At 39.6% G+C, this 15,709-nt stretch overlaps 1 protein-coding gene across 1 annotated transcript in view; it reads right to left on the bottom strand.

Annotated features, from left to right (window-relative positions):
* The window catches only part of LOC311076946 (sodium/glucose cotransporter 1-like), a gene marked incomplete at both ends in the record, with an annotated part of 39,794 nt that extends 29,411 nt beyond the window's left edge, over positions 1–10,383 (bottom strand). The window contains 3 exons of the mRNA XM_084105453.1: positions 2,416–2,520; positions 4,486–4,557; positions 10,249–10,383. Coding sequence (XP_083961579.1) covers positions 2,416–2,520; positions 4,486–4,557; positions 10,249–10,383 — 312 coding nt within the window. The remainder of the gene's footprint in view (positions 1–2,415; positions 2,521–4,485; positions 4,558–10,248) is intronic.
* Between the last annotated feature and the right edge of the window lie 5,326 nt (positions 10,384–15,709).

Here is a 15,709-nt window from a genome sequence, read left to right as displayed (position 1 = left end):
AATTAACAACGATTAATAAATGCTGTAAAAATATATTGTTCATAGTTACTTCATGTTAATGCATTGACTAATGTTAACAAATGAGACCTTATTGTGAAGTGTTTGCAATAAGTTTGCATTAAGCTGAAAATGAAAACTACAAACTTAATTAGAATTATATTAGAAATTAGAAATATTGCCTTGAAAACTAACTGAAATAAAAGAAGTTTAAATTAAAGTACTTAAATTACTAAAACTTTAACTGAAATAAAAATAAATTATAGCTAAATAGGAATATAAAAAAATGACAAAAGTAAATAACTACATGACTAAAACTTAAAATTAAATTAAAATGAAACATGAAAATGTAAAAATAAAAGCTAATTTTAAATATTAACATATATTAACATATATATATATACAGTGAGGAAAATAAGTATTTGAACACCCTGCTATTTTGCAAGTTCTCCCACTTGGAAATCATGGAGGGGTCTGAAATTGTCATCGTAGGTGCATGTCCACTGTGAGAGACATAATCTAAAAAAAAAAAATCCAGAAATCACAATATATGATTTTTTAACTATTTATTTGTATGATACAGCTGCAAATAAGTATTTGAACACCTGTCTATCAGCTAGAATTCTGACCCTCAAAGACCTGTTAGTCTGCCTTTAAAATGTCCACCTCCACTCCATTTATTATCCTAAATTAGATGCACCTGTTTGAGGTCGTTAGCTGCATAAAGACACCTGTCCACCCCATACAATCAGTAAGAATCCAACTACTAACATGGCCAAGACCAAAGAGCTGTCCAAAGACACTAGAGACAAAATTGTACACCTCCACAAGGCTGGAAAGGGCTACGGGGAAATTGCCAAGCAGCTTGGTGAAAAAAGGTCCACTGTTGGAGCAATCATTAGAAAATGGAAGAAGCTAAACATGACTGTCAATCTCCCTCGGACTGGGGCTCCATGCAAGATCTCACCTCGTGGGGTCTCAATGATCCTAAGAAAGGTGAGAAATCAGCCCAGAACTACACGGGAGGAGCTGGTCAATGACCTGAAAAGAGCTGGGACCACCGTTTCCAAGGTTACTGTTGGTAATACACTAAGACGTCATGGTTTGAAATCATGCATGGCACGGAAGGTTCCCCTGCTTAAACAAGCACATGTCAAGGCCCGTCTTAAGTTTGCCAATGACCATTTGGATGATCCAGAGGAGTCATGGGAGAAAGTCATGTGGTCAGATGAGACCAAAATAGAACTTTTTGGTCATAATTCCACTAAACGTGTTTGGAGGAAGAAGAATGATGAGTACCATCCCAAGAACACCATCCCTACTGTGAAGCATGGGGGTGGTAGCATCATGCTTTGGGGGTGTTTTTCTGCACATGGGACAGGGCGACTGCACTGTATTAAGGAGAGGATGACCGGGGCCATGTATTGCGAGATTTTGGGGAACAACCTCCTTCCCTCAGTTAGAGCATTGAAGATGGTTCGAGGCTGGGTCTTCCAACATGACAATGACCCGAAGCACACAGCCAGGATAACCAAGGAGTGGCTCTGTAAGAAGCATATCAAGGTTCTGGCGTGGCCTAGCCAGTCTCCAGACCTAAACCCAATAGAGAATCTTTGGAGGGAGCTCAAACTCCGTGTTTCTCAGCGACAGCCCAGAAACCTGACTGATCTAGAGAAGATCTGTGTGGAGGAGTGGGCCAAAATCCCTCCTGCAGTGTGTGCAAACCTGGTGAAAAACTACAGGAAACGTTTGACCTCTGTAATTGTAAACAAAGGCTACTGTACCAAATATTAACATTGATTTTCTCAGGTGTTCAAATACTTATTTGCAGCTGTATCATACAAATAAATAGTTAAAAAATCATACATTGTGATTTCTGGATTTTTTTTTTTAGATTATGTCTCTCACAGTGGACATGCACCTACGATGACAATTTCAGACCCCTCCATGATTTCTAAGTGGGAGAACTTGCAAAATAGCAGGGTGTTCAAATACTTATTTTCCTCACTGTATATATATATATATATATATATATATATATATAAAAACATTGATGTTTAATTGGTTCCTTAATATATTATTAATATCATTAACAACAACAACAACAATAATAATAATGCATAGTATCCTTCTAATAAATAATTATACATTTGTTTTTATTGTGTTGAAAGGCAGATATAAAATAATAATTAAAAATCAGTTCTGCATATCTGATATTTTTATTATTCCTTAATTATTAATAAAATATTATTTATAAAAATTGCAATAATATAGTTCAATATATATGTAAAATACTTATAAAACATTATTTTTTAATGATCCATATAGTCTTAAATAGTAGGCTAAAACATATTTCATGACACACATCATAATTATTATATATCATAAATGTAATTATTAGGCTTTTTTTAAACATACTATCCACTCAAAGCCTCCAATGGCAATACCAGCAGCTGCTCCACTTCCTGCTAGTCCCACAAAATGCCCACTTCCAATGTTACTTGCAAAGAGAGAGGCTCCAATCTGAAAAAAGTTTAAGATACTTTAGTTTTGCTTCATATTATATTTATTATTAAACAAACATTTGATATTCAGTGTGAGGGGTAAACAACAGAAATCCACATTTAAGTGATCTGCTACCTTTTTGCATGTAAGAATGGTTACAAAAGTCATCAGCAAAGGATTGTGGGAACTATGCGTCTTGCTTCAGAATATATTAACTACTGTTTCACTATAACCCAGTAGCTCCAGTAGCACCTCAATGCAGTCCACAAGATCCAGGGAGTGGGGTTGGATCCACATCTAAGGGGTGGAGATGGGTAGGTTTAGGGGTGGGTTTAGGGATCAGGGGGTGGAGATGGGTAGGTTTAGGTATATGTAAGGTGGGAGGATTTGGATCCAGATCCCCCTGGATTTCGTATTCTGCAGTGAGGACCATCTCCTATAACTGGCAATACAATCACCATGATGATAAGCTATAAAAACTGCTTCTTGTACACAACCTGAGGTGTAACTCAAACAATAACGATTGGAACAATGAACTTTGTAATAACAAATAAAACGCTTCAAACTTTCATATAAAGTGATAACTTTATATCATGGACCAAAGCATGATTGCTCCATAAATACTGCATGACAAAAGCAGCTGTAATGAATTGTGGGTCACATTGGGCATCATAGCATTATGGCCCCACAAAAGATTTCATTCACCCTATCATCATATCAAGGTTCTGAAATGGAAGGGCAGTTAGGGTCATTATCATGCTATATCAGTAACAAAGTGAAACTAGAAGCTAAAGTTTGTGAACAAACTTTGATGTTGGCTTGATAAAGCCAGGCCCACAACGCGCGTACACTCTGCTTATTAAACACACAGGGACACAAACATGCCAAATATTTAAAATAAAAGGATTACAATGTAAAAGATTATTATTGTGTACATAAAGATATGGTGGAATCCGGCTTGTCCCGTAGATGGTCTGCTTGCGCACTTTTACCTCGCGCACGAGCAGATCCGTTTACGCTCTGGAGACGGCTTCGGTCTTTCCACTATCAAATTCCATCATGTAAATAGCGAATCTGCGATGGCGTGAGCGCAACTGACATTTAAAGAGAATGGGATATGAGACTCTTAGGGCCCTATTTTAATGATCTGAAACGCAAGTATCAAACGTGAAATGCAAGTAACTTTGTGGGCGGATCTCGTCGCAAATCTAAAATGGGTTGATCTGAAGTAGCTACATTGCTCATAGGTGTGGTTTGGGCGTAACGTGAAATAAACCAATCAGAGCATCATCTCACATTCCCTTTAAAGGGATGGTTCGGAGTAAAATCAACCTAGGGCCAAACACCCCCCAGCCTAGAGCCAAACACCCCCCAGAAGCCTTTTTCCCTTGGTTGAACATTATTAAAGTCAGAGCTTATTTAGAGAAATCAGCGGGATGGCTTAGTGCAGGCGCTAATGGATCCTATGATGTATCTCGTAAATTACGCCATTAATAATGCCCAGAATGGTACCAAAGTCTACAGTAGTACAAATAGGTTCTGTACTCATAAAACGAGGCATTGGAAAGTTTGTAAGTACATCAGGAGTTTATTTAAATAACACTTGCCTGACAGCTCATGCTACTGCTAACCTGGACGTCAACGTCACTTCAGTGGTTTGGGAAAAGCACGTAAAAGTCCTGGCAGAAAGCGATGCATAAGGATGTAATGTATTTTTTTTATTTTTTTTGGCTCTTTCTCAAACCAACATAATCACTGGTCATGCTATTGATAGATACATAATCAGCTCTTATTTTTGGCAGTTTCAGTCTTGAGTAGCACATTACGACAATTCACCACATTTTGCACACTGATTGATCGCTATTGATGTAGTAAATGATCAGGCATTGTCATTTTATATATGTCCATCACATCTGGTGCACAAAACAAAATGCTTTTAAGGTTTAAAGCTTGGTCATCCACCATCCATGTCCATTTCCTTACCGGCCACCACACCATACTTCTGCCAGCCAGGAAAAAGCCTCCTACTGTGGATCGATTTGTCCGTACCATTGCCTTTGAACAAAAAAAAAAAGAATTCAATTCAGCATATGAAGAGTTCCAGAAGCTAAACATTTTAGACAAAATCACATTTGACTTTATATGGTGTCATACCTGCAGACACATTTCTTATAGTGTTGATGGATTGGCGTTCAATGGCCTTGTTAAAAAAAATGATGCCAGTAATATAATGCCCTTAATTAAGATACATTAAGATTGTACCAAAAATTCATGAGTTGATTTGAGAATATTGTAATGTACTGTATGAAATTTTTTAAATAATTTAGTAATAATTAAAAAATATATATTTTTAGTGTTAAATAGAAGTATCTGTCACGTCTTGTTTTGGTTCATGTTTCATGTCAGTCATGTGATTCCCTCTGTTAGTCATGTGATCCTGCCATGTGTTGTCAATGTGGTTGTGTCATGTTGTCATTGGTTCATTGTGCACAGGTGTCCCTTGTCTTGTCATAAGTCTTGTGTGTATTTAAGCCCTCATGTTTGCCATGTGTCCTTATCAAGTATTGTTTCATGTTGTCAGGACTTGAGTTTGATCATTGCCCTTCCTGCTTTGTCTCTTGGTTATGTTTCCCTGTATATTTCCACAGCATCACAGCTGTGCTGCATTTGTAATCAGTGCTACTGCGCACCTATCTCTCACCTGTTTCTTAATTTCCCCGCACTTTGTTTCCTGGGCAACCACAGCTGCGCAGCATTGTAATTAGTGCTCTTGCACACCTCTCTCACCTGATTCCCCTCTTGTTTGATTTCTCACACTATTTAGATCCCTTCTCTATCTGCCTTCTCTGCCAGAGTGTTTTGACTGTTTTTCTGTCACTCTCCAGCCTCTCAAATATTGTTATATTTTGCCTTGTCAAGTTCTTTGAACCTGTTTGGTTTCTCCTAGTCCTGTCCAGGCCTGCAGCTCAGTTTTCCCCAACCCTTTTGGAATTGCCTCTGTTATTGGACCTATGCCTGTACCTAGATTATTCTTAGGCGGTCCATTTCATTCCCCTTCCCAATCTCCCTTCTGCCAGGGAGTAGTGCTCACGCTAAAGAAACCTTCTAGAGAATGTGGCAATATACACCTCAGATTCGATTCAGGGTATGTTGTTAAGGTACCACCAGAGAATCTGCAGCCCAATGAATAGTCATGGTTCATACCACACCACCTTGTACACCACAATGACAAAGACCGGCTGGTTTTTAACTGCTCCTATGTGCATCTGGGCTAATCAGCAGCTGCTTTCTGGTCCCAGCCTTGGTGCCTCATTGATGGGAGTTCTCCTTCAGTTTAGGCAGTATCCGGTTGCCATTAGTGGTGATATACGCAGCATGTTTCACCAGGTGTGACTCCTACCCAAAGACAAACCCCTGCTGAGGTTTATTTGGAGGAACATGCGTAGAGAGGATCTGCCTGACGTCTACGAGTGGCAAGTCTTACCTTTTGGGAAGACCTGCAGTCCCTGCTGTGCTACCTTTACTCTACAGACACATGTTCGCAGCCAGCAGCCTGGACATGAAGAAGTACTGCAGTCTATACAGTGAAGCTTTTATGTAGACAATTGTCTACAAAGTCTTCCCACTGCTACGAAAGCTAAGCAATTGATTGACAAGATGAGACCTCTTCTTGCCTCAGGGGGCTTCGAAATAAGACAGTGGGCTTCTAATGTACCTTCAGTCATTCAGCATTTACCATTATTGGTTCGTTCAGAGAGCATTGAACTGTGGTTGCAACAGTATAATTTGGATCCTTTGGAACCAGCTCTGGGTTTGATGTGGCACTGTCTAGAGGACCAACTGGGCTACCGGCATCATGCCATGGTAGAGCACCCTCCAACAATGAGACACATTTACAAGGTCTTGACGTCACAATATGACTCCCTAGGGTTTATCATTCCCTTTACCACACGGGCCAAGATTCTTGTCCAGAAGCTTTGGGCTAAACCAAGGAATTAGGATGATCCGAACCTTCCCACAGACTTGCTAGAGAAGTGGAAAATATGGGAGGAGGAGTTGCCTGACCTCGGCAAGATCAAGCTTAACAGATGCTACATCCCTTCCAACTTTGATGTGGAGACATCAAAATTTAGCTTGCATGTGTTTGGTGATGCATCAAAGGTGGCCTATGGATCAGTTGCTTACCTCCTTGTTGAGCAGCATGGAGAGATTCATACCTCCTTTGTCATGGCCCGCTCTAGGGTAGCCCCCAAACTTTCAATCCCACGTCTCGAACTCTGCACAGCTCTGACCAGTGCCCAGCTCGCCAATTTCCTCAGCCAGGAACTGACGATCCCCATAGAGGAAGTGACATTATGGACTGACTCTACTACTGTCCTGACTTGGATACAGTCCGAGGCTTGTAGGGATAAAGTTTTCGTTGGGACAAGAGTTGCAGAAATCCAAGAGTTGACAGAGCTTCTCTCATGGAGATATGTGGATTCCCCCAATTACCCGGCGGATGATATTACTAGAGGGAAGACACTTACAGAGCTGGCGAACCCAGGCAGGTGGAGTCAGGGTCCAAAATTCCTTTGTGAACCACCAGATCACTGGCCATTCATGCTCTTGATGGCCCAAGATGACATATCAGAGACAAAGAAAGTTGTATTTCGTGGTCTAGTTGTAAATGATCAAGGTTCTGCCATTCTTGATGCATCCCAGTACACTTCCTGGAAGGACTTGATTGATGCTGCTTACCAGTTTCTTCACGGGGTGGCTACCCAAGGCATGAGCATGCAGATTAGCAGGGATCCACCCTGATTAGCGGAGTGCGGAAACACTCATATTGAGTCGATGTCAGGAGGAGACCTTCTCAGAGGAACTTAAGGCCTTGAAGGCAGCGAAACCTGTGACTGCATCCAGCTGTCTGAACACACTTGCACTAGAGTTGGATTGCACACTAGGACTGATCCGTGTGGGAGGAAGACTGCGGAAACTTGATTTCTTAAGTGAAACGGAGATCCACCCAGTGGTTTTACACCCAAACCATAAGGTGACTAAACTTCTCATAAAGCACTTTGATGAATGCCTTCTCCATCCAGGACCTGACAGGTTTTTTCGCTAAACTCTGTCGCCACTACTGGATCCTGAGAGGCAGACAAGCAGTAAGGCAACATCAGAGAGAGTGTGTGGAGTGCCAGAATTGGAGAGCCAAGCCGACTGTGCCTATCATGGCTGACTTACCTTTAGCTCGCCTACGACTGTACCAACCGTATTATTTTCAACTGGAGTTGACTGCTTTGGGCCCTTCATTGTGAAGATTGGCTGTCGCACTAGCGATGAGCCATCGCAAAAGCGATGGTGAGTCATCTTCAAGTGTTTGACGACCAGATGCATTCACCTTGACCTCCTCAACAGCACTGATACAGATGCATTTTTGTTGGCACTTAAGACGCATTATAGCCCACAGAGGAACCCCATCCGAAATCCTCTCGGATCAAGGGACCAATATCCGAGGAGCTGAGACCGAGCTAAGTGAAACCTTCAAAGTAATGGAATCTAAACTGCAAGAGTTGTTGGCTAGTCATCAGATCAACTTTAAAATTAATCCTCCCGCCGCACCACACTTCAGTGGCGCATGGGAAAGGGAGATTAGATCAGTAAAATCTGCCCTGCGGGTAGTTATCGGGAGCCAGTCGGTTCCAGAGGAAGTACTACGTACATTACTGATTGAAGTAGAGCATCCTCAACAGCAAGCCACTGGGATACGTCTCATCCGATGTTGCAGACCCGATTACCCCTAACATGCTGCTTATGGGGCGGCGAGATGCCTCACTTCCCCAGGTGATCTACACTCCCGAAACGCAATCCAAGCGCCGCTGGCGACATTCTCAGACCATTGTGGATCACTTCTGGTCATACTACATTCAACATTACCTCCCAAGCCTCCAGACTTGCCAGAAGTGGCAGCAAAAAACCCAGGATTTAACTAAGGACATGGTGGTAATGATTATGGATCCGCAGCTTCCCAGAGCTCAATGGCCAACTGGTAGGGTTGTCAAGTTGATTACCAGTGATAATGGACACATTCGGTCAGCTCAAATCAAGGTCAATGACCGCTTATACCTACAACCTGTGGCCAAACTGGTCAGACTTCCATCACTTCCGGGTGGAGGTGACACCGACTCCAAGGACTAGGGAGTTTATCTTTACACATATTAGCTATGCTAATCTGGGGGCGGCTGTTCTAAATTACCTATATAAGAGTATACGAGAAGGACTTTTATTATGAAACGTTTTACTGTGTATGGTGCTGGGAAACATTAGTTTCCGCTATTCCTATTGTGTTTACTTTCACTTTCACCAGCCGTTTGCTCCGCCATTTCCTCAGGTGTTAATGTGTGTGATTGAATGTAAGTTTATTTATTTATACACAGTAATAAGTGATGTATGTTTGTTACATTGTTGTATTCAAATATTCATCTTGTGCAATCTGACTTGCTGATATGATATGAGTTGTATACAGTGATTCACTTGTATGTGGTCGCAGCTGTTAATCCCATGTGACGTTGGTTTATATATAAATAACGTGTCAGCAGTGAGTTGCTGTTTATGTTTGTGTAACTCAAAGTTATTAGACATACACTGATGTATCTTTTTATTCTGTTTATTCCAGAAAAAACACATTCAATACCTTGTACATATAATAGAAAAATGCGTGTGAACATTCAAATCTATAAAGCGTTTACCAGTTCCCTATCTCCTGTCACGCTTCTTACCGGAGCCTAGTGGATGAGCATTCACCTACCTATTAAAACCCTACAGTCCGCAACAGCGTTTTCGCTGATCCGTGTGAATGGGGATCGGTTTGACAATGGTGTCGTCTGTACGCAGAAAACTCAGGAAAAACTGTGTGTAAACATAACCTAAGTCATGTTTGTATTTCTGCTTGATTCAGTTTCCTTGTTCGAGTTTGTCATTGCGTCTAGCTTGTTAATTAGTTCTGTTCTCCTCTGTTCCCTGCTGTTTAGTTTCTATGGTTACAGATTGATTAAAGTCCTCAGTTCAGTTATGTATTGTTGAGTTATCTCATTTAGTCTCTATAAATTCTCTTATGCCGAGTTAACACTGCACGATTTTCAAAGTAGTCGGGTCAATGTTCTTTTCACACTGCATGACTATCTGGGGTAACATTTACTTGCTGGTGTGTGCACACCTGATTCTTTCAGATCGCGTCTTTGATAATTCCCACTGCGTGATTGTCCAGCGAGCGAAAATAGGGCTAAAAATTGTTCAGTGTGATCTCGGCATTAGTTGCTCCTCTTTATTTGTCTGGTGTTAGTCTAAGTTAATTGTACAAAGTGGTTACCTATTATTCTCCTATGGTACCTGCATTTTCCTTGTGGATTATAATAAAGAGTGTTTTGTTTGGACTCCTAGTCTTCGAGCGATTCCTTACAACCACAGTATGTGATGAGAATAGAACTAATTAACAAGCTAGAAGCAATGACAAGCTAGAACATGACAAGTAAACTTATACAAACAGAAATACAAACAATAAACATGACTAAAACAAACTCAGAATTTGACTATTATATTATATTATTATATATTATATTATAATTTTTTTGCAAAATCAGCCAGAATCATCATTCTTTCTTCAGACTTATCTCACATAGTCCAAGCCCTTGTAGATTTATATGTTGACGCAAGGTCAACAAGTCAATGGAAAATGTTGGTGAATGTAAACTGCTGGCCACTTACCCATACTCCCACAGCCAGAACCACCAAAAAATATATAACAATCACCGAGATGTCCGCTGGATTGTTAATATGAATGGTGACATTTCTTCTGTTCTCATTGCGGAGATAAGAGAATCCAAAATAATCTTCCCCCATTTTAATGGTGTTTGCAGGGCAAGTGGAGCACCACACTGCGTCCCTCTCTGAGTTCACCTGCAGGTGTGTGACTGTGTGTCCGCACGCTTTCACTTATACGTGTGCGTCTACAGATGGGTGTGACCTCCTCAGAGTTAATTATAAAAGTGTGTTTGTGACTTACAGCTGTCAAAATCTGAGATTGAGAATCATTAATGATCAACTTATATAGTGGGAAGTGTGAGACTGGGTTCCTGTAAAGTGTAAAAGCACATTTCATCAACCACATCACCTGCATCTTAATTAATGGGTTTCATTGATTCAGCTAAAGATCAACTACTGCAATTTATGGTCCAGACATTAGTCTACACTGTAACACTGGTTATAAGGACACCCTGATGTGCAAAGTGGCATTGCAGCTTGAAGACAAAAGAAAGTGAAAATAGCTGATGAAACATCAAACTAAATTTTGCATACTGGGCTCCAACACTACAGATGGATCATTTAATGGATATGAATCACCCTTCCCTCCTGAAGTGATACAATAGAGAACCTAAGTCCCTCCCTTTCCGGTGGAACACCATGGGACTTTAATTCGGAAAAATATTGTATGGTAGTCAATGGCGAGAGACAACAAATATTTTGATCTTGTTTGAATTGTGCCCTGAATTACACATATGATGTTTGTCAATTTAAAAGATACATTTTAAAGTCAAGAAAGTCGCAGTTTGGTGTAAAACTGTTGAGGTATAAGACTGTGAAAATACGTAAACCCAAAAGGCGCACATGTGACGTCATACCTTTTCTCTCAATGAATGAAGCTAACTTTACTGAAGCTAACGTCTGTCATTTTTTCTATAGTCATACGTTATAAACGTAACGTTGCGCCGTCATGCCTGAGTGTTTTGTACCAGACTGCACACATACGAGCAACAGATGGTGACGTACATAGTGCGAGACGAGAGATGTAGTTCATTGAGCGATTTTCACATAAAACTAAATGTTGCTCTTCTGTTTTATGACAAACTGCGACTTTCTTGACTTTCATAATTATCTTTTAAATTGACAAACATCATATGTGTAATTCAGGGCACAGTTCAGATGGAATAAAAAGATAAGTTGTCTCTCGCCATTGACTACCATACATATTTTTCCGAAATAAGGTCCCATGAGCTGGAAGCGGAGGGGAGGGACTTAGGCTCTCTATTGGCAAAATCTATTCTGTTCTACTGAGAAAGTTGTAAAGGTTTGCTGCACAGTGCCTGATTAAAAATGACTGAAAACTGATTTACAGTGTATTTATTCTTAATCATTAAAATATGTAAATTTATATAATTTATAATTTGCATAATCTAATTACATACTACATTAAATTACCAAAGCTAATTTTTTTTTTTAATTAAACATTTCCCTATGTGTTTTTAGTTAGCCTTTAGTTTGCAAGCTAACAGTTTAGCTACTATCTTAGCACAGCATTAACAAGTTAAGAAAGACGCGTTGTCCACAATCACAGGTATTACATTTGGTTTGAAACTTGCTTTGTGACTGTTAAAAAAGTATAGTATGTATATGTATCTGTATAGTATGAATGTGTGTAGAATGATATTCAGATGTACTACACCAGCCATGTTGTCACTGTCATGTGATCTACAGCATCAGTTGTGTCGCTTCACTGACATTAATTTATCCTATCCCATGGCCTCATGGGATAGTAAAGTGTTCATTGGATGTGCACTTCAGAATCTCGCCAGAAGTAGTCAGTCATCCAGGTATTTTTCACCTACGGTTTATGAATACTGAAATTCTTTAAGTTCATTAGATAACCACATTTTTCTTTAGAAATGTGCTACAACACTCTGAATGTGCGGCTAAAGTATCAGTCATTAACCAATGATGCCATGAACATTTTCAGGTTCAGATAGTAGATGAATATCTTGTTGGTTATATCCATAGACTGTAAAAAAATATGGACGTAGTGTCCGTGACGTCACCCGTAGGTTTCTGAAGAGCATTTTTGAAGCCTAAAGTGGGCGGAGCCGGCCGTCGCCATCTTGGCCTTGCGTCACTCCCGGATAACAGAAAATAGGCAAACAGTGCGTGAGTGGAGCTGAGGAGCCTGGCCATAGATATGAGCCTGGCTATCTGAAATCACCTAGCTCGACGTGATCGAGTTAGCTGATGATGTAAAGCCAATTAAAAGTTCCTGTTTTTGCCCTTCGAAATATTATAATAGTTAAAAGACATGGCTACAAGTGAGACTGTGTATTACTTCGAGAGTGTTTGTGTGTGACAGTGATTTATGTGCATACATGTCAGTCACTCTTTCATGGTCCGTCAGCGCGGCATCGCTCGTCAAGTTCGTAGAGAGCTTATTCAGTCCATTTTAAATTCTGATTTTGGCCGCCTCTCAAATGGGTTAAACCGTTAAACCATAGATATATTGCCTTTGAAGTTCAAGTAAATGCGCTAGAAAATCCGCGCTCATTCATGTGCATTTATTGCACGGACGGAGAAAGCGCCGACGCCTGCATGATTTCATCTGACGGTACATAAGCATATTACCGGTATAAGCCATCTGTTCCATGAGAGCAGAACGAACGAGCCTTTATTGACGTTTTAAATGTGAAAATTTAGTGCATGTTCACAGAGGAAAACAACTGAAATACAGCGCTGGTTGTTCTCTCGAACGATAACGACGGAATCCAAAGACGTGGGCTTTGTACCGAAGTATTAAATTGTATGAAATAATCCCGAAAAAAAGCACAAACACTGCAGAGAAGGCAAGTTCAGCAGCTAACATTTGCTGAGGTGTCGTGACGGCTAGTAACAGCAGACAAACGGCTAGCATTGACATCAGCGGCAATCCATCTGTCACTCAAGTGGCCACACCCTTAAATTTAAATATTAATCAACTAAGTTATAAAAAAAATCACCCCCCTCACAGTTGTTATGAAGGGCAAAATTAGCTGTATAGAGCAAAGCCACATAGAGATCCAGGCTGTAAACATGTTTTTTTCTGCTGTAAAGTTGGTAATTTTAACATGAGGGAGATACAGATTTGACTCACTTCTGCAGCCAGGCCAAGCGGCCAGTCAATGAATTGCAGTTTAACTCACTTCCGTGTTGGTTTCAAGAGAGAGACGGGGAGGTTGCCGCTTGGTTATATCATGATACCATGAGCAGCCAAATCTCAGTGTCTATCTATCCTGTTTGTTTTGGAAATCTAATGGGGAAATTCATAGTCTGCTCTCTTTTGGTCCAGACAATGATGGATAAGCTTTAAAGGTGCACAGATTAAAGTTAAAAACAGATAATTTGGCATAAGGTCTGGTTGACAAAGACATCTTTAACTTCATCAACTTCTCAACAATGCCTTTAAAAATACCGTCATATCTCATCACAGCCATAAACACTTATCTTTAAGATGTAAGGTCTTATAATCATAAACACCTGACCGTCTGCACGGCCTTCATCTTATTCACTATTACTATACTATTATAAATCGATCATACAATGTAACTCCTGCATATCACTGTTTATGGTCTGTTAAAGGCATCTCTTGACAGATTTTTTACATAATCAAAAACAGCAAGATTACACTGACCAATGAGCTGGTGTTTCTCAGAAACGGCACCAATATTTAGGCATTTTAATGAATGCTAATGTAATCAGATGCAATTTAACTTCGTAATACATGTCTTCCATAAACATCTCCACCCTAGAATACCATTTAAAAAATGTAACGTGTTGTGCATTCATCATGTAAAAGTATTTTTTTTCTTTACATGTATGTATGTATATGGACAGTATATATTTGAGGAACACTTAATACTAATGCAATTAATGTCTAATAAAGTGTAATAATGTCTAAAAAACAAATACTGAGCATCAATAAGTCTTTTAAAGTGTTAGATAATTTTACCGTTTTATGACAAACCAAAGTTAGTTCAGGGTGTAAAAGGCTTGTCATAAAAAGGTAAAATTATCTGACACTTTATTGACCTTGACGCACAGTCACGAGGCTCCACCAGAGGTCTTCTCTATGATTTCATTTCCTGTTTTTTTTCTGCATGTTGGTTGAACCACGTGACTTTTCAGCAAGTTTATTATGGGATTATTTTTGTGCCTTTAAAATTGAACAAACTTTTCAAGAAATGAATGAAAATATAAATTGAAACTTAATAAAATGTCTTTGAAACCGGAGGCAAAATTTTTGACTTTGTTTTTAGTACACTGCATGTTTTACTAACTGTTTTCTCTTTTTTTCTTTCGCTGATCTGTACTTACAAATGCGCCTCCAGAGTTTTTATTTACTCTTCTGAAGTTTTCGTTTATGCTCTCTGAGTTTTCGTCCGCCATTCAGGCACATAACTCTCGTGGGGGTGGGGCTAACAGCGATGTGTTCTCATTGGCTACTGAGTTTTTGATTGACAGATGCTTGACCTGGAAGACGTCAGTGTTGTGTTTGCATGTGAGCGTCTGTAAGGTTAGTCTGTGAGGTTCAGTAATTAATAATAGAATTCTTATCATGTGTGACATTTTTAATAACTTTTATCTAGTTTTATTTACTAGCCTGAAAATCCTTTTCAAACAGGCTAATCGATAAATTAATTAATTTGTTTAAAATGAATAGTTTAAGTCTTCAATTTGTTATGTGCAGTTTGTATTGTTGTATTGTTGTTAGACTAGTATAATACTTATCCTTTCACACAAATTGATCTGAACAGTTGCGATACACAGTCTTTTCTCAGTTTTTTGCACTCTTCTCTTTAACTTTTGACAGTCTATAGAACTCCAAATGTTTTTACCGGTGCGACCGATTAGTACAGATCAAAACACGACCATTTTTCAGCAGCAATAATAAGCCAGATTTGCGAGTCCATTCAGATCAAGTGCCTCCAATATGGCCGAATTCCGGATTGATGTGAAAACTACGGTGGCCGAGAGAGCTCAATGCGCTGCAACTGAAGAAAACACATGCAAATAGAAAAACACCTGCAAATTAAGAAAACATCTTCATCTGTTTCACAACACGTGTGCTCCAAATACTCACAACACAACCAAATACAGAAACGCGCTGCAAAAGTTCACAACACAAACAAATACAGAAACGCGCTGCAAATAGAACAGAACACAACGGAAATGTTTCCGGGGAACCCAATAAGTGACGGACCCGGCTAGGACGTGCTTACAGCTGTCTACTTTTATTATTATTTAAATTTTTTTGCAAAACATACAGAGATGACACGTTTATGACATACAACTTTGTATACAATATACAAAATGTATTTACAATATGTTCAATGTCATAAGAATACTAAAAAGAACAATGAGCTGAAGACTAAAA

The sequence above is a fragment of the Abramis brama genome (assembly GCF_963993115.1).
Source record: "Abramis brama genome assembly, chromosome: 25".
Taxonomy (NCBI): domain Eukaryota; kingdom Metazoa; phylum Chordata; class Actinopteri; order Cypriniformes; family Leuciscidae; genus Abramis; species Abramis brama.
This window is presented reverse-complemented; position numbering and strand designations above follow the sequence as displayed.